The 27,537-nt window shown below is 39.0% G+C and overlaps 7 protein-coding genes and 1 non-coding gene across 8 annotated transcripts; 2 read left to right on the forward strand and 6 right to left on the reverse strand.

The window, feature by feature from the left end:
* Window positions 1-334: 334 nt before the first annotated feature.
* LOC103861997 (translation initiation factor IF3-4, chloroplastic) lies at window positions 335-2,087 on the forward strand. The gene is made up of 9 exons (XM_009139712.3): window positions 335-698; window positions 766-805; window positions 888-947; window positions 1,025-1,077; window positions 1,156-1,205; window positions 1,290-1,323; window positions 1,430-1,502; window positions 1,588-1,680; window positions 1,781-2,087. The coding sequence occupies exons 1-9, from the start codon at window positions 415-417 to the stop codon at window positions 1,937-1,939; spliced, it is 846 nt and encodes a 281-aa protein (XP_009137960.1). The 5' UTR covers window positions 335-414; the 3' UTR covers window positions 1,940-2,087.
* On the reverse strand, window positions 1,838-4,776 carry LOC103862163 (pentatricopeptide repeat-containing protein At4g30700). Its single transcript, XM_033287894.1, has 2 exons — window positions 2,105-4,776; window positions 1,838-2,074 (listed from the first exon to the last, which is right to left on the reverse strand). Exon 1 carries the CDS (start codon window positions 4,576-4,578, stop codon window positions 2,197-2,199), a length of 2,382 nt encoding a protein of 793 aa, XP_033143785.1. The 5' UTR covers window positions 4,579-4,776; the 3' UTR covers window positions 1,838-2,074; window positions 2,105-2,196.
* Window positions 4,777-5,015: 239 nt separating this feature from the next.
* On the reverse strand, window positions 5,016-9,493 carry LOC103861998 (AUGMIN subunit 8). The gene is made up of 7 exons (XM_009139713.3): window positions 8,538-9,493; window positions 6,243-7,717; window positions 6,046-6,165; window positions 5,862-5,978; window positions 5,698-5,787; window positions 5,495-5,602; window positions 5,016-5,414 (listed from the first exon to the last, which is right to left on the reverse strand). Exons 2-7 carry the CDS (start codon window positions 7,587-7,589, stop codon window positions 5,301-5,303), a joined length of 1,896 nt encoding a protein of 631 aa, XP_009137961.1. The 5' UTR covers window positions 7,590-7,717; window positions 8,538-9,493; the 3' UTR covers window positions 5,016-5,300.
* A 2,292-nt stretch (window positions 9,494-11,785) lies between these two features.
* On the reverse strand, window positions 11,786-15,215 carry LOC103861999 (uncharacterized protein Cbei_0202). Its single transcript, XM_009139714.3, has 13 exons — window positions 14,822-15,215; window positions 14,664-14,726; window positions 14,148-14,588; window positions 13,992-14,063; window positions 13,782-13,907; window positions 13,491-13,703; window positions 13,369-13,416; window positions 13,133-13,288; window positions 12,889-13,050; window positions 12,726-12,819; window positions 12,512-12,630; window positions 12,391-12,435; window positions 11,786-12,300 (listed from the first exon to the last, which is right to left on the reverse strand). Exons 1-13 carry the CDS (start codon window positions 15,155-15,157, stop codon window positions 12,067-12,069), a joined length of 2,109 nt encoding a protein of 702 aa, XP_009137962.1. The 5' UTR covers window positions 15,158-15,215; the 3' UTR covers window positions 11,786-12,066.
* Window positions 15,216-16,451: 1,236 nt separating this feature from the next.
* LOC103862000 lies at window positions 16,452-19,571 on the reverse strand. Its single transcript, XM_033286686.1, has one exon. The coding sequence runs from the start codon at window positions 17,781-17,783 to the stop codon at window positions 17,319-17,321; it is 465 nt and encodes a 154-aa protein (XP_033142577.1). The 5' UTR covers window positions 17,784-19,571; the 3' UTR covers window positions 16,452-17,318.
* On the reverse strand, window positions 16,879-16,984 carry LOC117133099. Its single transcript, XR_004456941.1, has one exon. It is a non-coding gene; the product is annotated as a U6 spliceosomal RNA (small nuclear RNA).
* A 220-nt stretch (window positions 19,572-19,791) lies between the features above and the next one.
* On the forward strand, window positions 19,792-22,396 carry LOC103862001. The gene is made up of 6 exons (XM_009139717.3): window positions 19,792-20,111; window positions 20,189-20,485; window positions 20,557-20,730; window positions 20,817-20,923; window positions 21,044-21,327; window positions 21,463-22,396. Exons 1-6 carry the CDS (start codon window positions 19,986-19,988, stop codon window positions 22,179-22,181), a joined length of 1,707 nt encoding a protein of 568 aa, XP_009137965.1. The 5' UTR covers window positions 19,792-19,985; the 3' UTR covers window positions 22,182-22,396.
* A 74-nt stretch (window positions 22,397-22,470) lies between these two features.
* On the reverse strand, window positions 22,471-27,331 carry LOC103862002 (autophagy-related protein 11). The gene is made up of 5 exons (XM_009139718.3): window positions 25,872-27,331; window positions 23,803-25,363; window positions 23,496-23,716; window positions 23,165-23,378; window positions 22,471-23,081 (listed from the first exon to the last, which is right to left on the reverse strand). Exons 1-5 carry the CDS (start codon window positions 26,807-26,809, stop codon window positions 22,713-22,715), a joined length of 3,303 nt encoding a protein of 1,100 aa, XP_009137966.1. The 5' UTR covers window positions 26,810-27,331; the 3' UTR covers window positions 22,471-22,712.
* Window positions 27,332-27,537: the final 206 nt, after the last annotated feature.

Here is a 27,537-nt window from a genome sequence, read left to right on the forward strand (position 1 = left end):
TTTTATAATTATATAGTTAGTTATTTTGGTTGTTCCTAAATTGATGCAACTTAATTATTTCTCCTAAATTGATGCAACTTGATTATTTTTTAATACCAAAAAGTTGCGGATCAAAATCTAGTATAACATTAAATGTTAATAAATTTTATATAGAAAATGTGGTATAGTTTGAAACATAAATTTTTTTCTAAAACGACTTATATTAAAAAAACGGAGGAAGTATTACACAAAGTGTTGTTAATGTTCAAATCTGTCTTATTAATGTTTTTTTCTTTGAAAAATAAAAATAAAAATCGCTGACAAAAAAAGAAATCAAATACAGTATCGTGTAATTATTATCTGGATAAGGGAAATTTATTTTATTTCCTATTTTCTGTTTTCTGCGATTCGTAGAGTGTGGCTCTGCCTGGCGCCATGGCTGGGATCACCGGCAGCACCATCTCGTTCAACGCCATCGTCGCCGGAACAACCAAAACGGTGTCGCATCACCCATTCTCTGTTAACTCCAAGCTCTTCGGTTGTCGACTCTATCTGCCTGAACTATCAGTTATTACTCTCTCGCCTTATCATCGCCGTTTCCTCGCCATCACCTGCCGTTACGGAGGCGGCGGCGGCGGAGGCTCAAGATTCACAGGAGATAGGCGTGGTAGGCAGAAAGAATCCGAGGATGACGATGCGCTTGATATCTCAGCTATTAGGTAATGATGGATACTTGGATTTGAGTGAATGTCTCTAGTCTTAAGCTATGTGTTGACTTTGATGTAGGTCAGCTACTGTCAGGCTCATTGATGGGCAACAGAACATGGTAAAATGAAAGTGCTTTGTGTTTAGTTTTGAATTGATTTCTAGCAAAACAGAACTTACATTGAGTTTATTTTGTTCTGTAGATTGGTATAGTTTCCAAGGAGGAAGCTGTTCGAAGAGCTGAAGAAGCTGAGCTTGATCTGGTTTGTGTTTCTTTGTAACTTCAACCATTCTTGAAAAGCATTTTCCTTTGTGATGTTGTTTCAGTGAGTATTTTCAGGTGATTCTTTCGCCCGATGCAGACCCTCCGGTTGTTAGAATGATGGATTATAGGTGAGAATCAACTACACTTGGATGCTTATGTGGATTGTGTTTGGTAATGATTATTTTCCTTTTGTTTCACTCTATCAGTAAATATAGATACGAACAGCAAAAGCGAAAAAAGGAACAGCAAAAGAAAAGTACTGATCATTCGTCTCTCTGCTTAAGTAACATTCTGTGGTGTTTATTTAATGGGTTGTAACTGAAGCTTCTTCTTGTGTCAGCTACTCGCATGGACTTGAAGGAGCTTAAAATGGGGTAAAACGTGCCTTCTCTGTCTCTCTTTTGTCTGTGCCGTTGCAATGTTTTGTTTAGAACTTCTTCTTGTTCTCAAAAGGATTTTCCTTTTTTGTTTCCCTGGTAGTTATAACATTGACCAGCATGACTATTCTGTACGCATGAGAGCAGCCAGGAAGTTTTTGCAAGATGGTGACAAGGTTGTACCCATTTACTTTCTCTGTTGGGACTGGACTATTCATTCTGATTATATCTTGTTGCTGTGTGACTCGCCAATACACTCAGGTTAAAGTGATTGTGAACATGAAAGGCAGAGAAAACGAGTTCAGAAATATTGCTATTGAGCTCCTCAGACGTTTTCAGACTGAAATAGGAGAGGTGCGTATTGGTCTCTACACTCTTTGGTCTTTTCTAATACAAGTTTAGTATTGGATTGGCATGTGCATTGCTCCTTATTGAAACTTATCAACATCTGTAGCTTGCAACTGAGGAAAGTAAAAACTTCCGGGACAGAAACTTGTTTATTGTCTTGGTGCCAAACAAGGAAGTTGTTCGGAAAGCACAAGAACCATCCCCAAAGAAGAAGAAAAAGCCAGCTGATGATGAAGTTTCCGCTGCAGGTATAACTGCAACTTAAGATATATGATGTACAATTGTGTGAAGGTATAATGTCTGGTCATGACAGGAGAGTTTGATAAATGTCTGTATAGTTCCTTTTCTACTATGCTTCTTGCATATTCCCATGTATCTATAACCATAGAAAGTATTCGAAAAATTTTCGTATACCATAAGTTTTCAGCTTTTAAGCTTAGTCGTATAGATTGTAACAAAGAAATCAATACTTATTGTGATGTAATGTTACAGTATGACTTGTGTTGAGACCAAAACAAGTGACTACCAATAATCTCCACAAGAACAAACACCATCTCTAAAATGATGAAAACGGTTGGCGTCTCTTACAAGTATCACTCTCTCTGTGATCTTTGAGATGAGTTTAGTTACAGTGTGACAGTCTAAACAGACCCGAAGATTCTTTATGATCCTGATCTCGGTTCCTGGTTCAGTAGCAATGAGTCCAAAGGCAATTGCTAGCCTCTCGCTGTGAAATTTCACCATCAGCTCTCTTTCTTCCTCCTCCACGTCGTGCAAGGCCAACTCAGTCTCGGGTTGATACCCAGCTTCCCTCATCTTCCCTTCCAGCTCCTCTAGCTTCTCATATATAGCTTTCACCTGCGGATGTGACTGATCACCCGAGGTGAATACATGAGGCGTCTCACCAATTTCTATCAAGGTGTAACCAGGAGCCTTGGCTAGTTTCCTCTTCTTTGCCGCTTGTCTGACCGTAGCAGCCTGTGGGTAGTTTCTATCAGCTGAGTGAATATTCGACAGCAAAACATGGTACCCTACATTGTCTGGATCTAGCTCAAACAGCTTCTCAGAGACTGTACGGGCAAGGTTTGTGTCTTTGTGAATCCTGCAAGCTCCTAGCAGTGTTTGCCACACGGAAGGATCCGCTTCTACGGGCATCGCCTCTATAAACTGCAATGCTCTCTGCAAATGTCCTGCTCGGCCCAGAATATCGACCATGCAGGCGTAATGCTTGACCGACGGTTCAAAACCATAACGGTGGACCATGGAATTGAACATCTCCTCACCTTCTTTGACGAGGCCAGCATGACTACAAGCGTAAAGACCACAGAGGAAAGTGACTGGAGTTGGCGCAACGCCGGAGTTCAGCATCTCAGAGAAGATACTCAGAGCATCATGCCCATGTCCGTGGAGGCCATAACCGGAAATCATCGTGTTCCATGTAACTTCGTTCCTCTTCGGCATCAAGTCAAACAACCTGCGTGCTTCTGCAATGCTTCCGCACTTTGCATACATACCAATCAAAGCAGTAGACACATATATGCTAGACTCAAAATCTGTACCTCTGACTAAACCATGTACCCATTTCCCCAAACTCAAAGTTCCTAACTGCGCACATGCCGATAGAATACAAGTAATTGTGATCGGGTTGGGACTAAACTCAGACTTCTGCATTTCTCTGAAGAGAGATATCGCGTCCTCTGTTAACCCGTTTTGAGTGTAGCCAGAGATCATTGCGTTCCAAGATGCCAAGCTTTTGTGCGGAGACTCGTTAAAAACCTTTCGGGCTGATTCCATCTCATTCAGTTTACTGTAAACAGTGGTTAACGCGGTTGGGACAGATTCATGAGATAAGAAGCCTGACTTCAGGCTGTAACAATGAATGGCATATACAAGCATAAGATGTCCAGAGACAGGGATCAGACTCACAACCGTGCTTGAATTCAACCTTGTTCCTGACAACACCATCTCTTTAAACAAGCTTAAAGAGCGCTCAGTCTCGCCATTCGATGTGTACCCGTGAATCATCGCATTGTAAGCTACTACATCTGGTCTACAAAAATCTCGAAACAGAGTTCTCAACACCTCAGTCTTCCCACACTTCGAGTACAACGAGATAAAACCGGTACGAACAAAATCGTGAGAGTAGCATCCTGTCTTCGTAGCAAGACTATGGATAACCATCCCGAGTCTCAGCTCTTGCAACTCCGCAACAGAGGGAAGAACACTCAACAGAGTCGTCGAGTCAAAACGAGTAGAGCTTTCGTTGATCAAATCCCTAAACACCTGAACAGACTCCTCATACATCTCGTTCTCTCCGTACCCAGATAACATAGTGTTCCACAAAACAGAGTCTCTCTCAGGCATTCTATCGAACACCTTCCTCGCATCATCCACCCGCGAAAACTTGAAGTACATGTTGACGATATTCGATCCAAGTCGTAATTCTGAGTCAAACCCATCAACGACTGCTTGCCCGTGAACAACTCGCCCAGCTCTCTCGTCGCGAGCCGCCGAGGCGGCGGAGATAGCGTAGGTGTAAGTTGAGCTGTTGGGGACGAGATCAGTTGATTTCCTTAGATGGGAGAAGAGAGAAAGGGAAGAGCGAGGTGATCCGTTGTTGGAGAAGCCGCCCATGAGGACGTTGAAGAGGAAGACGTCGGGTTGGTGAACGGAGAGGACGAGGTCGCGCGCGTAGTGGATGGCGCCGAGCTCGGAGAGGCGTTGGGTGAGCTTGGTGAGGAGGCGGATGTCGTTTTGGAAGCCATGGGTAGTGATCTGAGCGTGGGTTTGGGTGAGGTGAGAGAGGGAAGATGAGATTTTGAAGAGGTCGGAGATGGTGTTCTTGTTTATTACTCCTCCGACGGTTGTCTCGGCGGTGGCGGCGGATAAGGAACGTAGTAACATTTGGCTTTTGGCCTTTGAGTTTAACTGTAACGAAAGGTCTCATTTCGCGCTCTTATAGTATCCATTTAAACACAATTTCAAATTACAATTTTTTTTATTGATCAAATTTTTTAATTTTAATAAAAAGCTAGAAACAATGCTAGTTACATTTTTGTTATGAATTACTGCAGTAATTGATCCTATATAATGATTTAATTCATGGTTTATTAATGTTTTACATGAAAAAACTTTTATTTAAAATTCTAAATAATGCTATTTATCATTAATAATACAGATTAATGAAAACATTATTGAAAATTTTCAACATGCTTAGCAAAACCACAAATCATGAAGCTTTATAAAATTGTGGTGCAAATATGATTTAATGTGGTGTAAATAGAATCCCTAAACATGAACCAATAGATTGTTGATTGCAAAGTTGTGTTGTAAGTAAAGTAAATTTGTAATAAAATAAATTAATATTAAAAATTGACTCTACATATAAGTGAACGCCTAAAAACCCACATCAGAGCTTACATGTGAACAAATAAATTGCTTTTTCCTTCTTTACCTAAGACTTTCGAACTAGAGATCTTTCACTTCCTGTGTTCCTATGCTAACGTTTCATACCAAAAAAAAAAGACTTCTAACAAGACAAGAGAAATGTGGGAGCGAGCATCAAAGAGCAATTTACAGGTGATCCAGTCATCAGTGGTGAGCGTGTGGAACTGTAAGCGTGTTATTTATGGCCATGGAAACTTGCTTAATGGCAACAAGGGAGGAGTCTCCTCCTCTGCATCTTCTTCTCCTTCTCTGCTAGTTTGTATCAGATGAGTCCTGAGGCTACACTCTTTTATCTGTTCCACGCCACCAAAAACTCAGGCTTCCATTCATTTTACAAAACAAAACTCAGTTACTGGATTGTTCTTCTTGTTACCTGCATGATCGCAGTTGAGGCCAGAAGATCTTCGCATTTCCCTTGCATAGAACTCTCTTTATTAACAACAACAGCGAGTTCTGATACCATTTTATTCATCTCCTCCACCTGCAAACACAATCACAAAGAGCACACTTGAGAGTTATGTTGAGATAGTAAATTTAAAAAAAAAAAAACAGATTTACTAAAAAGGTCTCTCTCACCTTTGAGAGTAAAGACCAAATAGACGATCCCATAGACTGCATTACATCAAGAGCCGAGGACATAGCAGCTTTCAAAGATTCAACATCCGCCTATAGGAAAGAAAAGTTATAAATGATAACTATATTTAATCTCCATGAGTATTCTCAGTAGTAACAATATATACCTTTGTTCCTCCAGTCACTGGAAGGCGAAGAGTATTTGCTTCTAAATCTGCTATGGCCCCAACTAAAGAGCTAACATGGTCTCTTTCAAGCGCGGCCCATTCTTCAAGACTCACCATCTGTGAACATGTTTATGCATCAGCATGGGAATGCAAAGTCAGTATATACAACAGAGAGAGAACCTACTTGGTCGTTTAGTAGTGAGTTGAGTTTGATCTCTAGCTTTAGCTGTTGCAGACCAATCCTCTGGCTGGTCACATCATCCTGTAGCTCTGATATCGCATGCCACACATTAAACAGAGTTTCCTGAAACATCAAAAACTCAAAATATTAAGATGCGTTTTCATCAACCTATTGTTATAGAGGACACAAGTATTATATACCTCGGATGTTAATCTTTGAATGTACATTACAGCTTCAGCTTGCGCAATTGCAAACCGCCACTGTAGATATCTATTGTGGAGAAGACGCAGTTGATGAATGTCTTCGATGTAGCTTGCTTTTTTTCCTTTCTTGACATCCGTGATGAAGCTGAGAACAGAACTTGTGGTGCTGGATTGTGTAGAGTTGCTTGTTTGTCTTATCCGGGAAGGACTTACCCCTCTTGAAGGTGGAGTTGATGGTCTAGCAAAAGAGGAGGAACCTGTGACACGTGAAGGACTCAAACCTCTTGCAGGACTCACCCCTCTAGCAGGACTCACTCCTCTTGAAGTACTCATGCCTCGCGATGAAGACGAAAAAGATGTTCTACTTGGTGAAGCAGGGCGAGATCCAGGAGCAGACAATGGATGCAGCCTAGCTACAGCTGTTGCTAAGGTTGCTCTATCCATAGAACTTGCAGACAAAAGTCTCTGAGGCCCAGTAGTTCGAGTTATGTTATTATCTTCCGACTTCGTTGGAGACAGTAATCCACCTAGACTAGATGCGGTACTAGAAGCTTTATGCAACGGTTTTGAACTGTTAGACAAAGGTAGTGACATTCTACTAAGAGACGGTCCCATTCGAGACCCTGGAGTTGATGGACCCCTTGAAGTCTTGTCGCCAAGATCCAAGCTTCTGTTTAAACCGAGCTTTCCACCAATTCTACTAGGCCATCGATGCTGTTCTATTAACCTACTATGAGCACCATCTACAGGTTTCGAATTCTCTGAAAGATTCTCTGAAAGATCAGACGCATTCTTCTTCGCTTTCAATGGACTTGTTTTCCTCTCTGGAGTAGGCTTCCTTGAGACAGAGGTCGTTTCAGCTTTCTGCTTTTGAGCTATGTTTGAAGAAGGTCTCAGCGTTCGATCAACAGAAGAGCTTCTCACCGGTCTCTCCTTCTTACTAACAGGGACTGAGACAGAGTCCGACTGAAACGAAGCGGTGAGGCTTCTCATGGTCGAAGGCCATAAGCTTTCAGGCAAACGACCTCCTGTAGATAGACGCCTAGATGAAGCTGGCAAGTCTATAGAGACGTCGCGTATGGGCGTGGAGAGAGTGGTGGGAGAGGGAGGTGTTGAAGGACGCTTCCTGTCAGCAGAAACGGCTCTTTTAGCAGCTAAGGTTGAAGAAACTGTTGGCCTTGTGACGCTTGGAGAAGGGCATCGGGCGGTTCTGGTTGGTGTGGGTGATCTGTATCTTGAACTGACTTCCTTTGTTTGAGGACGGCGAGTGGCAGGGGGTGCATTGTTCTTATCGGATGGAACAAGACGTCTTCGTGGTCTTGTGGTATCTGTTGATACATCCATTCAAACTAAGGAAACAAAGTTGCATTGGTTGGATTCAGTAGTTCACGCCTCTTAGTTCTTTCTGCATTTGAGCTAAACAGTAGAAACAAGTCAACAACTCTAGTTGCCGTAAAGGGAGTCTTTTTAATCTGCAAGAAAAAAGCCAAAACCCAGAAGAAACACTAAGATACCTCACAGATAGATAAAGAAAAGTAAAAACAAACAAAAAGAGAGAAAGTCTTCTCCAATGTCTTTATCAAAGTAGTGCCATGATCAGATTGGCTGGAAAGTTAAATGGACCAATATTCTTATTTCTAACATATACACAAAGAGAACAAATAGTAACAAAAGTAATAACTTAGTTTATTAGCAGCTTAATAATAATTCGTGTGACAATGTTATATTGACAATTACAGATCTTGGTGTATCTCCAAGTACGTGTATGGAAGAATAAAGAATTGGTGCCCACACTTGGAGATGATGAAATGCACTAACAGTGATGATTCATGGTGGTTTGATCAATTTGAGAAAGTGAATGGATGAGGGTCGAAAATCACAAAACAGTTATAACTAACTGTGTTTAAAGGAGTGAATGAGATGTGTTATGAAGAAGAGTCCAAGATTGCAAATTTGTCTGTTTACCGACCGACTTGTGTCTCTCATCATGACACAGACAGAAGACATCAAATTTAGTAAATTGTTTTCCTTATACAACAGGAATTTGAAGTCTTTAAGATTCATAGTTTCTAAATCAATTAATAAAATCAAAACCGCTGTCGTTATTTATGTTCCTAACTGATGAAATCTCAGATCGCGGTAATAAAAAAAGATATATTTTTTTTAGGGTTCTTCTGATTTTAGATAGAATCAAAATTGGGAAAAGATACACCAAAATGCGAAGTTAAACCTTTAGAGATCCGAAGATGATTCTGAATGTTGCAAAATGTTTAAAAAAGAAAAAAATCTTACCAGGAAAGATGAAATCGATTTCCACAAATAAAATAAAAAAGGAGCAATCTCGTGAATTGATTGATTCTCCTAGCGGAATCTTCTTTGCCCCTTCGGAGATCGAATTGGGCGAATACAAAACCCAGATCGGAGTTAATCTATTTCGATGAGGAATGCTCGTGAAGATGAGGATGAGGAAGAAGAAATCCGGGGGCGATTGAAGGATCAGAGAGATGAGAGATTATTAAAGAGAAAGGGCGTTATTTTCGCGCCACCTAATTTTGATAATAATTATAAGTCTTTCTCTCTTCTCATTGAAGACCAAAAATACTACTTAGAATAATAATGTAATTTTTTTCCTTAAACCATAATGTTTGAATTAATTTAATTTGCGTTAATCTAGTAATTTCCTAGTAAAGTGATCTGATCATTCCTGTTTAACCAAAAAATTATCATATAATCCTCCAACGGGAGTATCTATATTAATTATTTGGTTCTATGTTTTGGTTTATTAGATATTCAGATTCAAACAATCGAGATAAATAAATAGTTATACATATAATTCTTTTCTTTCTTTTTTTCTTGCTTAAAAGTTATACATATAATTCAAAAGGTCATTCGTATAAGAAGCTCTCAAAGACCAGCTAGTTCCATTGATTTAGGTGATGGTCAACATCTGATAGGTTGTCCGCACCTCCTTAGTGTTACGCATACGTTCCAAAGAGTCTTTCTTCAACACATATAATAACTGAGTTTTAACTTTTTCTTTGGTTTTATTCATCTTCTTTGAGTACCAATCGAAACTTTTGATGGAGATTAATTCTAAGGAAATGAAGGAAAAATGAAATGGCAAAGCACAGAGAACAAAGGTGACAAAGCTTTTTTTTTTTTTTTTAAGGTGACAAAGTTTGTAGAACTGATGATTATTTCGTTCTTTTTAAACACACATAAGCATTCTCGCCGAAAGCTTAATTTACAGCTGCTTACTTTTCACACCTAACCTTAACTATAATCACAAGAGTTTAGAGAAGAGAGCTCTCATACAAGGGATACAAATTGGAAAACAAACAATTTTTTTTTTCAGAAATGAAACTATGATGGTTGCTCATGGTAAGTGTGTCTGGTATCTTCTATCTTTGTTTGTCTTTTCTTCTAGCTGTGAAAAGAAAATTTACCAAACACTGACAGTGGCTATCCCCAAACTTTCTTTAGGTATCTTGTTTTTTCTACATATATACATAGTTGATAAAGAACTGAATCTATTATAATGTCTTTTCATATCAAACATATTAAAGAATCTAAAATCACATGGATTGTAAGTTATATGTTCCACTTAACACATTAATATTTAATGGCTAATTGCATATTGTTTATTCTCTCGAAGGGCCATGCTGATCGCCCTGAAAACCGTCTACACGTTCTTTATCTAAATACCCATGCATAAAATATTTAGAAAACACATACTAGATATAATACCTTAGTTTTTTTTTTGTCAACAGTATCTTTATTTCTAATCAATAAGTTTCACTATTTTATTTTGGTAGACTCTCGTGTCGATGAGGATTATAAAACTCCCCGTGAAGCCACGTCATCAATTCGTGCGTTCTGGAAGTGACACGTGTCTCATTTTATATTTAAGATCAAAATAAATGAATGCAGTTAAGAGTAATCGAACCCAGCACCTCTAGCACTGGTAATTTCTCTTAGAACCACTAGGCTAAAGTCACTTTTTATAAATATGTAGCCGCGAAAATACTTATTAGCGTGTCAGCTGGAAGCCCATGCTTATTCTGCTTGTGGCCAGGGCCGACACTGAACTGACGTCAAGATGAAGATCGTAAAGTTAAAAATTTTGCTCCAAACAGTTTTGCAATGTTTCCAACCTTTATAACTTAATGCATATAATATATATCAAAATACATTTGTTGTACACGCTTTTATTAGTTTTGCTTTTAAAAGAAAGTATTTACAGTTATAAATGTTTTGTGCCAGTGAAGTAATGGTTGAAAAATATATATACATATGTCATTTTAAAATAACACCCAACTTCTATATATAGTCAATACATATGTCCATGTTATATTCTAGACTAAATATTTTCTCTTTAAAAATATAGAAAACAATTTTTTAGTCTACAATCAAATGTTGTAGAGCAAGTATGCATTATACAAAATAATATATATTTAAAATTCATACACAAAAACATAAAAGTTGTTATAGACCTCTTTCTGATACATGCACACTCCACTATGAATAAGAATTAAAAAAACAAAAAGTATTATCATCAAACTTTATCACAAATCCACATTTGTACATCTATAATTATGAGTTGGACAATTAGTTAATTTGATAGAATACCAAAGCAAGAATAATCGAAAAACAACTATACCACCGCATACTAATAAGTAAGACATAACAGATAACTAAATTCTTGAATCTTAAAACAAATTTCAACTCGAGCATTTAGTGAATATCAAATTAACTAATATCCCGCCCGTAGGGCGGACCGACCCTAGTTTAGAAAATAACAATGAAACGATCTTTATTTTTAATAAAGTTTGCACATGAGATGATTCCGACATATCATATGATCTTGAGCTTTCTAAAGACCTTTGTCTCTCTTTCATTTGTGTGCCCCCTTACCTCATGGAGTTACTTTTATATATACTGGTTACACATGTATGTACTGCCAATTTTTTCAGAACACTGAATCTAGCACACCTATCTCTACTCGTCTACTTCGTGGCTTCAATTTCTCCAGAAATCTCACCATTAACGTTTTATGCATATAAAAACAAAATCTTTAGTTATATTGTCTACCGAAAAAATTATTATATTATACTTTCTCAAAACATAAATAAGGCATCTACAAATGAAATATGATATTTAGATACAATTTATAATCAAAATAAATATAAACAAAACTTGATATATATTGTATGTTTTATTTTTGTTCTTTCTACTCTTGCTATCTAATTAACCAAATCTACCTATAGCACACCTAACTGCAAATTGTAACAATCGCCACGAGAAAAGCTCAAAAGTGATCACGAAACCAATGTTTTTATTAAGCCAAAGCTTAATGGTACAACTTGTGACTAAAACCTTTAGAACCGGTAGTGTGTTCTGACTTATGATTTGTTTAAAGTGACATTGATACAAAAGTCTTCCATATGTTTAGCTTTTCTGCGTCTCCTGAGACCACTACTTCACTTCAAAGTCTTGATCTCTCAAGAAAAATGAAGGAACATGACTTGACACAGATGCTATTGACGAAATACTAATCAATGATGAAGTAAAATATCATAATACACTGAGAAAAAAATATAAAAATATAAAAGACAAAGTCGCTGGAAAATACACTAGTTTTTCTCAACTCCTAACGTAATTATAAGGCAAAATTCTCTTCCGGCTGGTATATATGTATCGGTTCTTAAGCTTTTGATGCAGCAACCTCTAGAGGAAGAAGCAGTCCTCATTGATGTTATCCTACCTCAACAAATGCAGAAAAAAAGACAGAGGAGAGACTTCATCTTTTTCAATATCCTCATTAGTACTTCACAAGTCCAGCACCTTGAGCTTTTCCAATAATTGACTCTATGGCTCCATCAAATAGATTAAAGTGTTTTGCAACTGCAAAACCTGAAAACATACCATCCACTGCAGCACTTACAATCCCACCAGCATATCCAGCTCCTTCACCAACTGGGTATAAGCCTTTCAAGCTCGTGCTCTCGTACGTCTCATTGCTTCGAGGTATCCGAACAGGAGAGCTAGTTCTTGTCTGGCTCAAAAAAAAAAAGTTGAAAACATTGTTACCTCTTGTCTGAAAACTAGACTGATTCAGAACAAGTTATATATATAATATTTATACCTCTACGCCGTGGAGAAGTGCTTCCTCTGAGATGAACCCCGGTAACTGAAAGTTCAAGTGTTAGAGAGAAAATAGAAGCTATGGATTTATTTTTATTGCAATGTGAAAATATTTAACCAACCTCTTTTTCAAACATAGAGAGAGACTGTCGCAGAGAATCTGTGATATGAGCAGGAAACAGTTCATGCAGGTTTGCAGACTTCACTCCTAATCTATAGCTTGATGAAGGCAAAGGTGTTTCTGTATAACAGCACAAGAATAAACAAATCACCTAAAACAAACCAAAACACGTGACAATAAAATGAGAATTAAGTATTAAGGAAACTGGTGTTTACCAGATAACTTGCTTTGTAGAAAATCAGTAACCCTTTGTACAGGAACTGTAAAGTCGCCACCACCCATTATAGCCGCTCTTCTTTCAAACTCTCTCTAAAGAAAAGCAAAAGATCAATTGAGAAGTATTGAATAAAGCAGAAACGTAGTAATCTGTCTTGATACCTGAAACTCAATCCCAGCTAAGGGTCCAGTAAGATTGAGAAGATCAAAGTCTTTTGCTGAGACTGTGACGACTAGTGCAGCATTGGCCCACTTGGATGAACGGCGAGAGAATGACATGCCATTGATGCAGAGTTCGTTTGGGTTTGTGCTGGTGAGAACAACCTGCAAAATACATGGAAACAGTCTTATTCATGATCTCTTTAGAAAAGAAAAATAGCAAGACACTGTAATAAGGAAACTGTACCTGACCACCAGGACACATGCAGAAGGAGTAGCAACTACGTTTTGACGAAGACTGAGAGACATCCTCGTCTTTATCATTCACGTATTGAACAACCTTATAGTCCGCCACTGGTACTTTGCCTCGTCCTTTACGAACTTCACTTGCTAAATCTGAGTACTGCATAGAAAGAGCATCACGACTTCAGCAAATTCATGGGATCTGAATGATACAATGATGATAAATGTAACTTAACCAACCTGTATACTATTGATTAGCTCCTGAGGATGCTCAACGCGCAAACCAACCTGGTCCACACAAACGTATGATGAAACCAAGCCAGAGAATATACTCACAACATATGTTATATAACAAAACTTACTGCAAAATCTTTTGGAGTCAGCTCCACATTACGAGAAAGAAGCATCTCATATGTGTCACGTGCTGAGTGACCAACTGCAAGAACAACTGCATCGAATTTTAAATCCTGGGAGCTACTCTGCAATTTGTCTGCTGAATCCGAAACTCTGACTCCAACAACACGAGAATCCTCCACCAAGAGATCGTCTACACGAGTCCCAAACTTGATATTCACCTAATCAAGCAAATGCAATTAAAGAGGAGCACACAAAAGTAACGAGGCTTTTATCAATCTAACTGTTTTTGAACTTACTCCTGCGCTTTGAAGATAATGTCTGAAATTACGAAGCAACGGAATTAACTTGTCTGTTCCTAGATGAGGCTTTCCATTGACCAGTATATTATCAGGAGCACCAAAACGAACCAACGTCTTCAACACCTGCAACAATCGAAAGATACGGTCACATGTTACTCAAAAGTGAACCGTGCTTGTTTAAGCAACTAAGAGTCACAGAATCCTAACCGCTAAAACAGTAGCACTGTTCTTCCCTATTCGAGTAACAAGCTTTCCATCACTCCAAGTACCTGCACCACCCTGCGTTGCATAAGTGCTAAACTATATGACTTTGACAATAACAAACTAGTAACAGGCTTAAGAGAAGAAGTATTATTTTCAAACCTCGCCAAAGCAGAAGTTACTCTCCATATCCAAGATCTTACGAACTACCAAAGCGCCTATATCACGTCCCCTTTCTTCCACTGCTTGTCCTCTCTCAATCAATGTCACATCTGCACCAAACTCTGCAAGAACAAGAGCTGCAAACAAACCAGACGGACCACCACCCACAACTGCGACTCTCGGTTTGCTTCTTCCTCCTCCTCCATTGCCGTTGATAACCACAGGTTCATGCTCTCCAGCTGCTGCATCACTATTGACTCTTCTACACTCGTTAACTACACTGATCAAGTCACCAGAAACGGTCTTCTCGGGAGAGATATGTTCAACAAGCCCAAGCTTGGGCTCTAACCGGAATATAAAATCATGAGCACGAGGCTCTAACTCAAGAAGCGTCTTCACATCCAAGTCCACAGTATACACAAACTTAGCTTCTTTCAGAATCTAAACAAAAAAAAAGATGAAAACTTTCACTCACTTAAACTATACCCACAACACTGAATCAAACCGTCACAATACCTTCCTAGCGTCAAAAGACTTTCTCACCACAGTAAACGCTTCTTCTGGCAACATTGAAGCAACCTGAAAGAATCCACAAGAGATACCATTTCATATAATTATATAAAGTTTCGAACTTTTCATATAAAGTTTGGAACTTTTCCACCGGAGGAACTCACCGGAAACTCGATAACTTTAGCGATGGCTTGAAGCAGCCCTTCAGAGATTCCGAGAGAATCTTTACCAGGGTCGTCACCGACGGGGACTCCGAGCTTAGAGAGACGCCAGACTCCTTCGAGCTTGTTCTTAACCTTTGCCGCAGCTTCCTTCTGCTCTGTTCTCAGCTTCTTCCTCTCGGAAGGGTATCTCCGCTTCCCGGTTCGCTTCGCGGCGCAGAGGATACGGTTTGTTTGGGTACGTGGATATGAGAGTACTGGTCTTGGATGAGGAATTCGCAGCTCATTGCTGATAGATGAGATGAATGAAGGAGTGAAGAGAGTTTGGGAGAGAGACATAACGCACAAGCTCTCTGTTTGTTTCTGTTCCGAAGAGTTATCTATCCTATCGTTTTAAAATTGAATTCACTCGAGTCCGGTTATTATGATTGGTGTCCAAACCGGTTTGTTTGGTCTGGTTCGATTTTGATCTGGTTTAAGGTTCTGATATTAAGTTTTTTGTTTTGTTTTGTCTATGACACGAATCTTTTTCTATATGAAATAAAATGATCATTCTATTATTCCATAAATATATAATTTGAAATAATATTTACTACAATTTCATTTCATTTTTCGTATTATCAAAAAAAAATCTATTACATGTTTATTATTTACAGGTGAATACCATTTTGTATGGGCAAATCTCCAAAATAGCACATTTCTAAGTTTATATCACAAAAATAGCATTCAAAAACTAAAATGACCAAAATAGCATTTTATCTTTTGAAAAATTTAATTTTTTTTATTTTTCAAAATTTGAAATCTTATCCCCAAAACCTCACTTCTCAACTCTAAACCCTAAAACCTAAACTCTAAACCCTAAACCCTAAATTCTAAACCCTAAACCCCATCCCTTGAGTGCTATTTTTGTGACTTTTGGCCTTGATTGCTAGTTTGAGAACAAAAACTTGATTTAGTGCTATTTTGGTCTTTTTCTCATTTTGTATTTGCTTAGTGAAATACAGACCATGTAACATAATACTTTTGTAGAACTGTGTGACATAAATAACATGTAACAGACCAAACATTCTCCCATGACATAAATAACACTTTATCTGAATTTAACTTCCACTAGGATAAGACCTGCGTCTTGCGCAGGGTAAATTTATATGAAAATTATTTAAGAAATATCGTATGGAAAATAAATTTATATTATTGATCGAATTAATATTTGGCCCTTAAACAATTTTTTAAAACTTTTTTTGTTAACTACATAATTTGTTTACTAATGAACTGGTCCTATTTTTAAAAATATTTTAAGACAAAAAATTATTTATCACATAAAAACCTAACGTTTAAGCCGAAGAATCTCATGCCTACTATTTCGTTACAATGAAACTATGTCAGTTCCATTTTATATCATGATTTAGCAATTTAAAAGTTAATTATGGTTATGAGAAGTTTACGTTCACTTGTCAATACTATATATCTTCAATATTTTTCTCATTTTTGTGTCATTTTAGTTATTTGCATTCAAGTTACGTGACAACTCATCATGACACTTTTTTAATTAGTACAAACTACAGGTTCTAAACTTTTTAAATGTTTCTCTATTAATATATAGGGGATGTTAAACCATTGATCATTAATTTTTACATAATAATTTTAACAGTTTTAGTAATTTTGTCATTTTTAAAAATTCAAAATATAACATATACGAAAAAATCTATATTTTAATTTCATAGCTAATTTGATTGTTTAATTTATTTTAATAATATAAAATTAAACAAAAGCAATGGATGGGATATAAATTGCTATCAAATCTTTATTATTAGAATCATTAATTGTCATATATATATTAGTCATATTTGGTAATTCCGTAGGTTTTATTTAAGGAAAGAAAATAAAATAGTAATTGTACACTTTAATTAATTGTATGATTAGTTTAATGAAAAGTATAATATATACTTAATTAGACCAACATATTTTCTAAGGATTCTGAATTTCATTTTGGTGATGACACGTGGCTACACTTAAAGGTTGTAATGTTTCTCAATTAATATATAAGGGATTTGTCTTTTGAATCTTTGTTGACCATTTTCGATTTTTGTAAATGTCATCTTTGCAGAGAGGCTATGCTAATCTTATTTGTATTGTTCCAATTTCAACGGATGCACCGGAAGAAACTTGTTGTTTTCTTCTTGTTATCATCATGTGATCATTAACTAACCGATTTGCAGATGCCAGCATTTAGTACTCAACATTCAAATATATTGGCTTGTTTGTCAAGTTAAAAAAACTCCAACTCTCAGCCCTAAAATCGAAGGCTTCGCAACAGAATTACATTACCAAACTAGTTACAGATATATACAATATAGTTACATAAATACCAATTGTTTATCTACCCTATAAAATCTAAAAACAACAAAAATTCCCATATCTTCAAGAGGCTACGAATCTGGTTAGTATCTCCTTCATGTTGTCTATGGCAATATCACATTTTGTATCAAAATATTTATGATCATGAGGCCATAGAAATGGCTAATGGCATCTCACTTTCATGTGAACCAACACTTGAGGTTGACATTCGTTTCTTTGATTGGTTCCCTTCCATGGACACTAGAACTTGGCCTTGTGGATGAGCTATATCCTCTGGATCATCATTATCAAGAGGCTCTAATGATTTTTCGGGAGGGTCAAGATCAGATGGCATGGTCTCTCTGTTCGCGGTGTTATCATTACCACCGGATCCAATGACCATCCTAAATCCAAAAGTGCGTGAAATGATGCGGTATACAAAGGTTAGAATCCAAAAGAACCAAGGGAGACAAACAAAGAAAATGCCAAGGTAAGAGAGCCATATTGGAGGGTAAGGTAGGATTGTGTATGCAATCAGACAACCGCCTCCGACAGCTATGGACAAGAAAAGAAACAAGGTAATGAGACAGATGAATGCCCTCCCCGCCTGTGGATCTGGCACAGGCATTATTGATCTCAAAGATGAAGAAGGATCAACAATGAACGTTTAAGGGTACTACTATATCATCCTCCATTTAATTACAAGGTTGATATGTTGAGGATGATCAGCTTGAACCAAGGATAAACCGAATAAATCACACACAAACGAAAAAATAGCGTTGAGAAGAAAGAAACCACAAGAGGATATCTTTTGTTTGTGTGCGACTTATAATTTGACAAGAATAGCCATTAGTCATTGGCCAATCCATAAGAGAGGGACGTCCGTAGATGAAGGACCTATAACATTGAATTATTGTTGGATCAAAATCATTTTAAATATTTTTGCAATCTTAATTAATTAGATGATATGTTTTTATGTGTACGAATAAACTTATATAAATACCAATTAAGATGAAATGCGACGAAATTTAGTTTATCATCAAAATACAAAAAAAAGTATTCTAGTTATGGAGATTTGTTTTCTATATTCAAATATTGGACGTGACAAAGATGATAGTTCTTGCAATTATACACATTCGAAATATATGTTTACTAAAATAATCAAGAATTAAGAATGAGTATGTTCCAGTTTTGTATTTTTGTAAGTTGATCTCTAGTTATTTGATAATATGTGTTTGTTAACATTCAAAGCATATACTAAGAAAATGTATCACTTTTAACCGATTTTTTTGAAGTCTTGTTTCATCTTCAAAGCTTCAACTACAATTAGAATGAAAATTTAAGATTGGAACCAATACTATTTTTCATTCAAAAAGTTTTTAAAGCTTCAATGCTTGCACTTTTTATCTTGTTCAACTTTTGACAAATACTGGAAAGTTGATTTCATTTGTGTAGGATTAAGATAAGATTGTAATTAATTTAAGTTAGATTACCATAAGTGGCTTAAAGAAACATTGTTGACATAGTGACCACAAAAATGGCAAGTTAATTTAGGCAGTGAAGAGAGAAACACTTGGTGGAGAACAGAGAGAGAAAGCAGATCTGGGTTTTGGACCCGGCGTACGGCCGGCGCGTGAGCGTCCGTGCCGTCGCCGGAGTCCATTTTCTTTTGGTTAAAAACGTTCCCCGGCTTCTTTTTCACCTTCTCTTCCTGTTCGTTTTGTCGGAGCTCTGTCCAGTTCCCATCCGGGGTGGTCAACTCGGGGAGTGAACAGACACACGTGGTGGCGCGGTGGCTGGAGTAACGACGCGACTGGGTTAAGGGTGAGGTGGGGTGAGGTCGGTTTGTCAGATTAGGTTTTCCCGGGAGGTGGAGGCTTCTACAGATCCACTGCCGCCGGTCTAGTTTCCGGGAGGCGGAGGCTTCGTTAGCTCCGCTTTCGCCGGCTCCAGTTTCCGGGGGGTGAAGGTGTTCTTTGCCTTGCGCCGCCGGCTTTTAGTCTCCTAGGGTTGTTAGGGTTTGTTTTTTATCCTTGGTTTTTGCGGTTTCGGTTTGGTCTAGTTGGAGGAGTTCTCGTCGGAAGACGATCGAAGCTATCCGATGTTGAAGGTTTGGTTGTGCCGGCGAAGCTTCCTCCCAGTTCCGGCGACGAAAGGAGACGGATGAGATCTCGGATTACCGATTGACTCTCTCCACTATTGGGAACTCGCGGTTGGAAGCGTTTGCGGCGTTGAAGTTTGGAAGTCAGTGAGTGTCGGTTCTGCCGGTGGATCGCTGGGTTGATCACCGGTGGTGGCTGGAAGCGGGGGCACGCCGTGAGCGAACGGCGGCGCCGTTTTAGTTTCTCTCTAGGGTTTCGTTTTGGTAGGCCTTGGGCCTTTGTTTGTAATTCTGGGCTTGGCCCATTAAGTTATAAAATCATCTATTGACGGAAAAAAAAAAAAAAGAGAGAAACACTTGGCAAATTCTCTACCTATAGCCGTCACAAGAATAAGCAAATACGGGACCCACCCAATATATACTGGCTGTTCGCCAGCGATAACCGTAAAATGACTAAAGTAGTCCTCTATTCAACGGCACAAGCGGTGGATAATTTGGGAATTTTCACTCTTCAAATAACAATAGCGCGTGGCGTTACAGTCGCGGGAAACACGCGTCGAGGAGAATCCTCTTTTTTTTCAATCAATCGATCTCTTATTAATTTCTAGGGTTTGCTGATTGATAATCAATCAATCCTCTGTGAAAGATTCCGACTTTTGTTTCCTTCTTCGTGATTTCGCGAGCTGATTGACTTATCCGATTTTGGGTTTCGAAGTGATTCGTGTTTGGATGGTGGAAATGAGGAGATCGGAGTCTGAATTGTCGGCGAAGCGCCGAGCTGAGTTTCCGGTGAAATTGGAGATCGTGGAGGATGATTTGGAAGAAGAGCACGGTCCTCTCAACAAGCGATCTAGGGTTTGTTCTTTCTCTGCGAATTTGATTGTAAAGTTTACTTTTTTTATGAAATTTATTTGCTGAATGGAATGATTTAGTTATGGAGCTCTGGGACTAGCTCGTCGCCAATGGCACCGGCCAAGTACAACCCTCTTGATGAGCCGAGTCCTCTTGGACTAAGCCTTAGGAAGAGTCCGTCTTTGTTGGATTTGATTCAGATGAGGCTAACGCAGAGTGGTGACTCAAAAGCTGAGACGCTGCAAACGACGGGTGTTAAGAAAGAGAGTAAATGTATCGCTGCTGCATCAGCTGGAGCGGCGTTAGCTCCAGGGAGTATTGAGAAGCTGAAAGCTTCCAACTTTCCTGCTTCAGTTTTAAAGATTGGCAAGTGGGAGGTGAGCCGTGAGCAATTTTGTTTTGATTTATGTTTAATGGTTCTGACTTGACAGGGTTCTGTTTTTGATAGTACAAATCAAGGTATGAAGGTGATTTGGTGGCGAAGTGTTACTTTGCAAAACATAAACTTGTTTGGGAAGTGCTGGAACAAGGTCTTAAGAGTAAAATCGAGATCCAGTGGTCGGATATTGTGGGTTTAAAGGCAAACTGTCCTGAAGATGGACCTGGAACGTTGACTCTCGTGGTACAATATTCACTCATGCTCTTTTTCATTCACACATCCTAGGCTTTTGTTCTGACTCTAATCTCTGATCTCTTTTTTTTTTTCAGCTTTCTAGGCAGCCTTTATTTTTTCGGGAAACAAACCCACAGCCTAGAAAACATACTTTGTGGCAGGCAACATCAGACTTCACCGATGGCCAAGCCAGCTTGTACAGGTACAGATATATCTTGTGTCCTCTGCTCTTAGGAGGAAACGATTCGTGTAATTGAAAAAACTTAGCATTTTATGACTAGTCCTAGCTTCACCTGATGGTAGTCTCTATGTGATCTTTTAGGAAGCATTTTCTGCAATGTGCTCAAGGGATAATGAACAAACATTTCGAAAAGCTTGTGCAATGTGATCATCGTCTTTTCCATCTAAGCCGTGAGCCAGAGATAATCATGGACTTTCCCTACTTTGATGCTCGGCAATCTATCTTTGAGGATCCAAGTGAATCAAAGGGATATCCTTATGGGAATTCGAATCTTGGCTCGGGTCCTTCAATAGCATCTCCCGTTGGGGCTCAGTCATCATCTGAACATATGTATCTGTCTCACGAAGCACCATCTCCCAGCTCAGGTATTGTGATAACTGCACATTCTAGTTGCTTTCATACCTCCTTATATTGGAGTAGGTTTTTTCCATTTTCACTTTTTGAACCACATTAAGATTGTGTGTTTTCTTTTTCTGCTTGTTTGTTTCATTAATCTCTAGTGATAGATGCTCGCGCAAATGAAGGAGGAATTGGAGGTGCTGAAGCAGTCAACTCAAGAAACACAACGGATTGTGGTCAGATTGGACTACACAAAGCTATATCACTGAGTGATTTCCTTGCAGTTCTCGGTGATTCAAAGAACACTATGGATTCGAATCAGGTTGAAGAAGAAGCTGGGCTGAATCAATCTATGTCAGTGAGTGATTTGGTTGCATTCTTATCTGATTCAAGAAACATAACTGATTCGAGTCAGATAAAAGTACCTGGATTACAACAATCCATCTCAGTGAGCGATTTTGTTGGACTTCTCTCTGATTCTGCTGGTGGAAACCATCCGGAACATCTGGAGAAATTCGAGATCTTGAAACAGCAATTGCTAAGTGATAATATCCAGTTCGATACACCAGACGAGAAGTCTCTCATGCCAAGGGTTAATTCTTTGTTCAACCTCTTGTACAAGGATCCCAGCGTCGCTGCAAACTCACAGCTCAATACTGAAGTGTCAGGTGGATTTAAGTCTGAACTCCATGATCTGAATGGGACAGTGTCTGCCAACAACAACAACAGAGTTCTTGATCCTGCTTCCAGCAGCAAACCACAGGGTATGTTGAGAAAAGACTCGTTCAGCGATTTGCTCTTACACCTCCCCCGAATCACATCCTTGCCAAAGTTCTTGTCCAACATTTCAGAAGAAGATGGTGATGCATATAATAGATAATTCTATAGATTCTGCTTTTGTTTTCAGGATTTGGCAAGTATAGAAGCCTGAACTTTTAGTTTTTTTTCTTTTTTTGTTTTTCATGTAAATCAAAAGTCTCTTTTGGTTACTAAAACCCCTACAAGGATTTGAAGAAACGTGTTTTCATAATGAACTTGTGTAGATAAACTCAATTATGTAAAACAACTCAAGAGTGGTAGGCATTCCATTATTAATCGTGAACTTTTATTTTTATATATATAATAATTACATTGTTCTTTTATTACAGCATTAAAAGCAAAGCAGAGTATGAGGATAAGAGATTAAACTAAGAATCTAAGATCAGTGATCATCAGCTTTACAGGAAGAAGAAAGATATGAAATAAATAAAAAAGTTAAAAAGTTGAAATGAAAACCAACACCCACAAAACAAACAAGGGCTGTCCGGTTATTGATTGTTATTTGAATAAAAAGTATTTACATCTTCTTTTTAGGAAGGGGAGAGGGGGTTCCTTCCATCACATCTATCTGCCTTGAGAACAAGCAAAAGGATCAGGAAGCTTGTTGATGAATAGAAGTGTCAGGCAGCATTGCTATTGTCACTATGAAGTATTCACATCCTGAAGAAAGACCATAAGGGTTTGTTGTTGTTGTTGTTGTTGTTCCTGAAGACGATGTTGACATTGAACTTGATGCCAAATTTGGCTGCTTCACTGCTTGACGCTCGATGTGGACAATCTGTCCAACAATGTATGTAGGCCGGTTTGGGAGGCGTTCTGTGAACAATGCCTCGGATTCAGAGGACAAGTAGTAGTTTGGGCAGTTCCTGTTGATCGCCTCGTAATGTCCTGCTTGATTTAGCACAAATGCTGCTATCTCATGGACTTCAAGACGACCGAATGATATCTTTTCTTTATTTGCCTGTCCACCAATTTTCTCATTCAAAACCGAGGACATTCCAAACAGTGAAACAATGACTGCTATTAGAAACAACAGGAGTCTACCTGCTTCCCAAGTTGGTGCTTAGTGTACAATGTTTTCACCAGCTCTTTCTTCTCCACCAACTCCTTTCTTGTCTGTTCAATTGTAGCATCAAGATTTCGGCACTTTTCAAGTAACTCCTCCCGGTGTTTGGAAATGAAGCTAACTTTGTCTGAGAGGACTCGGATGCATTTCCGGAACTCAACAGTACCATCATCTTCATTGTCATTAATAGAGCTGTGAAATTGCCAAAGTAGGAAAGATGCAGAAAAAAAACATGAGAAACAAGAACTTGAAAAGTGGATAAGAAACATGACAATAGTTTTGGAAGCAATGGTACAGACAGGAACTTACTTGTCTAAAGCTTGAGCCAAAGTACGCAAAGACTCGGCAAAGCCAGCAACCCCACCACCAGCACAGACAGAGCTCCGGAATCTTTCAAAGAGACCTCGCATCTTCACAGATGAGGCACGAAGCGCAGTATACTCAGACGCTCTACGATCAGCAGCACAAAGATGTGTCTGAGCTTCTTCTCTTGCTTCATGTAAGCAGTTCTCCAAATGCGCACAATTCATCTACAACCAAAAAAGCATTACTTACCACATCAGAAAGAAAACTTTTAAAGATTCCAGAGAAAAAAGAGATGAGATAGCTGCAAAACCTGGGATTCTTCAAGAAGTTTCTGATTCATTTCCAACTCTCTGCTCAGACTGGCTACCTCTTCCACAGCACCATTTAGCTTGGACTCAGTCTCATTCAGTTTACTGGACTTCTCCATCAGCTCATTTCTAAGCTCCAAAATAATATCATCACTGTGTTTGGTATCTAAAGATTTAGTTGGGCTCTCGGCTGTTGAACTGTTACTTAGAAACACACCCATTCCCCCCACCAAATTATCCTTTCCACCCTTCTCATTGTTTTGCTGGCTTTCCAGCATCGATGAATCAAGAGGATGGCTTAGCACCAGAGAGGAGGAATCCACCATACTCTCATCCATACCTTCCCTAGCTTTACACGGCTGCTTGATAGAATGGTTTGAAACACATGAGACCTCATCCATGGGCTCAGAACCGGACACATGACCTTTGCTGCCTTCCAAACCACCTGAAGCTTTTTCGTGCAGAAGGTTTAAGCCACCAGACACATCCTTGTTATTAACACGTCTCTGTCCCTGTGAACACTCATCGCTGAGACGCTGTTCCAGTTCGCGGATGCGCTTCTCATACGAATCACAATGTCTTTGTTTCTCCTTGAGCATAGATAGGAGATGTTTCCCATACTCATCTTTCGCCTGGAGAGCCTCTTCTGTTTTCTGCGCTGCGTTTTTCAATAAATTTTCTATTTCACTTTCATCTATCTCCTCGTATTCAACTCGGGGACCTAATGAACAAATCCGAGAGATAGCAGAAGCAAGTTCAGCTTTTAGTTTTGCGTTCTCAACTTCCATCTTGCTGGTTCCAGCTATCTCCACTAACTCTGACGCCTCTAAGATATCATCAAAACTATCTTTGTTAGTGTCTACACCTATCTCCTCAGCCTCAGCAGAACTACTTGAGGATGCAATCTTTGACTGTAACCCAACAAGATACTCAGGAGCATATCTATCAACGTCTGCCATTTCAATATTGATCAAACTAGTATCATAAGGAGAGACATTGACATCACACTGAGTGGGAGTATCATATAAACCCATTGAGGCCAACACATCACGAGGTACAAAGGGACCATGCGTTTTAAGAAACTCCTCACGCCTCCTGACCTCTGCCTCCCTCTTCATAGCAAGCTTCTCCGCCAACTGCCCAGCCATGCCCATGTAAAGCTTCATAGAGGCTTTTCTTCTCACCGCCTCCGCGAGGCAGGCCCTGTAAGCGGGGCCAACACCGCGGACTAACTTCAGGTCCGCGAATAAGTCGTCCTGACGCACCATCGCCTCTCTAAAGACGGGAAACTGTAACTTAGCGTCTTTGATGATGTATGTGACGAATGTTATCTTTTGCATGTAAGTATGTACAAAGTTGTTCATCTCATTCTTCTTGTTTTTGCAAAATTCCAGGAGTTCTGAGATGGAGTCATAGCAAGCCTGCATCTGGGGAAGGTGGCTCCTGTCATGCACTTCGTACATAGGACCCAGGGCTGAAACAGCGTCATGAGGTCGGAGGGATGAGGAAAATTGGCTTGACATACAATCATCCACAAGCTTCTTAACCGTATTGACATCTTTGCTGTTTCAGGATTCATAAAACACTGTCAGATAGCAGAAATTTTCATGTGTAAAAGGGAGAAAGTCACCATTTGAATTGACTACAGTTCTAAAAATCGGTCTAGGCACCAGCCTAGTCGAAACAATTTTCTTTAAATCTGATTTATACGATTCAAATTGGTTAAAACAGTTACAAATTGGTTAAAATCGGTTTTAATCAATATAAATCTGTTAAATTAAGCAATAATGTTGATATAGATCCACAAATTTGTCTACTTTCTTTTGCTTTATATATCTAATTTTGATTATTCATCAAAATAATTTTATGATTGAACTCAAAAAACTAAAATATCTTACATAGAAAATAAATAAATAATTCATTAACTCTTACTATAATCGGCCTAGTCGCTAGTACTCTGCAAAAAGCCTAGTTACCGACTAGAGATTTCTTGAGCACTGCTACATACCAACATAAAATTTCCCAGTAGAGACAAATGAAAAGGTGTTCTCAGTTTACAAAGTGAACAAACCTGAGAGATTGCATTATGCTATTTTGCTCATTAATGAAGTGTTGGTGCTCCTTAACAGTCACTTCCAAGTTCTCCATCGATAAGGAAGCCCTGCAAGCAAACAACTCCTCCACCTTGCGCTTGACCTCCACAAACATCTGCTGGAACTGCGCAATCTTATTCTCAAACTGCCTGTGAGAGCTCCCACAACTCTCCACAGCCTGTGATAACTTATCTTCCTTGACAAAATCCAGCAAGCATTTCCTCGAATCGGTTTGCAGGTAAGGGTGAACCTTAACCGACCTCAGCTTCTCAACATCCCTTCCGAAATTCATCAGCAGATCGGAGTGGAGACGGTGCTGATGCTTGTAACGCTTCATAAACTCGAGGTAGTTCTGGTAGATCACCCTGTAGTACTGCTCCAGGTTCGCGGTTGCAACTTCCACAGCACGCTGCTGCACCTTCTGCTCTCTTGCAAACCTCTCGCAGTTCTCATGCTTCAGGACCGTGCAGTTGTAGATAGCGCGGCCTCTAAGGAAATGGTATCTGAACTGCCTCTCGTACGAAGGTAAGGCCTTTAAAGCTGGATCTGACGCATCGTCCAAGGGGTGATGTTCATGTAAAGAAGCCGCAGGTGGTAAAGCATCAACTACCTCCTCTAAATCCACATCTTCCGGTGATGGCGGATGAGAGTTGCTTTGCAGCATAGCTTTGTTGAAAACAAAGACTTCTCTATCACCTGCGGGAAGCCCGAAGGAAGAAAGCAGCTTCTGTGGCTCGAGTCTCATGTCCAGCGAGAGGAGGAGCTGGTCGGAGAAGCTAATGCCGGAGACAGACTCAACGAAACGCATCACGGATTCAACTGAAGTTGTCTCGCTGCATTCAAATGCAAATGAGTGGCCGTTCTCAGCCACGCAGAGAGTAAGCTTGCCTTCATCATCAGTGAAGCTTGCACTCATCGTAGGGAAGGTGACTCACCTAATCAATTAGGAAACAGAGATGGGAGCCAAACCAATTCGAATTAAAGACTAATGCTTTCTATATCTTCGACCCTTGACCAACACACAGATTCATCAACGACCACAATCGATTGTACTTTCCAAGGAACCCACCACGAGATATCCTCAAAGTCTCCAACTTTAAGCCAAATCTAGTACTAATATATACTTTCCTAAGTACCCAGAACAAACTTTTTTTTTTATCAAAAGGAACGAACTCTAAGCAAATCCTAGACGCAAAAAGCAGACGCGATACGAGGAAACGAACGCGATTGCGTGAAGAGACGAGTGTCAAACTCGATAGAGATCAAAAGGATTAAAAATTAAACAATTTTAATATTCTCAAGAAACCTCCGAAGGCTTCATCGTCTTCTTCTCTTTTGTTTGTTTTCAATATGTTATTAATGGAAAGTTACGCGCAGAAGGTTCTTCCTCTCTCACGCAACGCAACACAGAGTCGCCTTTCTCCCTCTGGACAAGAGAGAAGAACAGAACAGATAGAGAGCCTTGTCTTATTTTGTTTTATTTTATAAAAATGTAATTGTTTTAACTTTTTTATTATTTTGACTTTAGCGCTGTAACTCTTTAACTATTTTGGTTTCACCCCAATAGTTACGTATATTAAATATAAACCTTCTACATCATCAAAGTCGTATCAATCTTTTATGCCTTAGCCCTACCAGATTTAA

This window comes from Brassica rapa, chromosome A03, assembly GCF_000309985.2.
Source record: "Brassica rapa cultivar Chiifu-401-42 chromosome A03, CAAS_Brap_v3.01, whole genome shotgun sequence".
NCBI classification, from domain to species: Eukaryota; Viridiplantae; Streptophyta; class Magnoliopsida; order Brassicales; family Brassicaceae; genus Brassica; species Brassica rapa.

Excerpts from the sequence above, each read along its gene's own strand:
- LOC103862001 (XM_009139717.3), top strand. The coding sequence starts at position 19,986 with ATGGTGGAAATGAGGAGATCGGAGTCTGAATTGTCGGCGAAGCGCCGA. Across the intron at positions 20,486-20,556 it reads TAAAGATTGGCAAGTGGGAG|TACAAATCAAGGTATGAAGG; the intron begins GTGAGCCGTGAG and ends TGTTTTTGATAG. Across the intron at positions 21,328-21,462 it reads AGCACCATCTCCCAGCTCAG|TGATAGATGCTCGCGCAAAT; the intron begins GTATTGTGATAA and ends ATTAATCTCTAG.
- LOC103862000 (XM_033286686.1), bottom strand. The coding sequence starts at position 17,783 with ATGCCTGTGCCAGATCCACAGGCGGGGAGGGCATTCATCTGTCTCATT.
- LOC103861998 (XM_009139713.3), bottom strand. The coding sequence starts at position 7,589 with ATGGATGTATCAACAGATACCACAAGACCACGAAGACGTCTTGTTCCA. Across the intron at positions 5,979-6,045 it reads ACTCACTACTAAACGACCAA|ATGGTGAGTCTTGAAGAATG; the intron begins GTAGGTTCTCTC and ends ACATGTTCACAG. Across the intron at positions 5,788-5,861 it reads CAGTGACTGGAGGAACAAAG|GCGGATGTTGAATCTTTGAA; the intron begins GTATATATTGTT and ends TCTTTCCTATAG.
- LOC103861997 (XM_009139712.3), top strand. The coding sequence starts at position 415 with ATGGCTGGGATCACCGGCAGCACCATCTCGTTCAACGCCATCGTCGCC. Across the intron at positions 699-765 it reads CTTGATATCTCAGCTATTAG|GTCAGCTACTGTCAGGCTCA; the intron begins GTAATGATGGAT and ends ACTTTGATGTAG. Across the intron at positions 806-887 it reads TTGATGGGCAACAGAACATG|ATTGGTATAGTTTCCAAGGA; the intron begins GTAAAATGAAAG and ends TTTGTTCTGTAG.
- LOC103861999 (XM_009139714.3), bottom strand. The coding sequence starts at position 15,157 with ATGTCTCTCTCCCAAACTCTCTTCACTCCTTCATTCATCTCATCTATC. Across the intron at positions 14,727-14,821 it reads CTAAAGTTATCGAGTTTCCG|GTTGCTTCAATGTTGCCAGA; the intron begins GTGAGTTCCTCC and ends GGATTCTTTCAG. Across the intron at positions 13,051-13,132 it reads GCATGTGTCCTGGTGGTCAG|GTTGTTCTCACCAGCACAAA; the intron begins GTACAGTTTCCT and ends TGTATTTTGCAG.
- LOC103862002 (XM_009139718.3), bottom strand. The coding sequence starts at position 26,809 with ATGAGTGCAAGCTTCACTGATGATGAAGGCAAGCTTACTCTCTGCGTG. Across the intron at positions 25,364-25,871 it reads AGCATAATGCAATCTCTCAG|CAAAGATGTCAATACGGTTA; the intron begins GTTTGTTCACTT and ends ATCCTGAAACAG. Across the intron at positions 23,082-23,164 it reads AGCACCAACTTGGGAAGCAG|GCAAATAAAGAAAAGATATC; the intron begins GTAGACTCCTGT and ends ATTGGTGGACAG.
- LOC103862163 (XM_033287894.1), bottom strand. The coding sequence starts at position 4,578 with ATGTTACTACGTTCCTTATCCGCCGCCACCGCCGAGACAACCGTCGGA.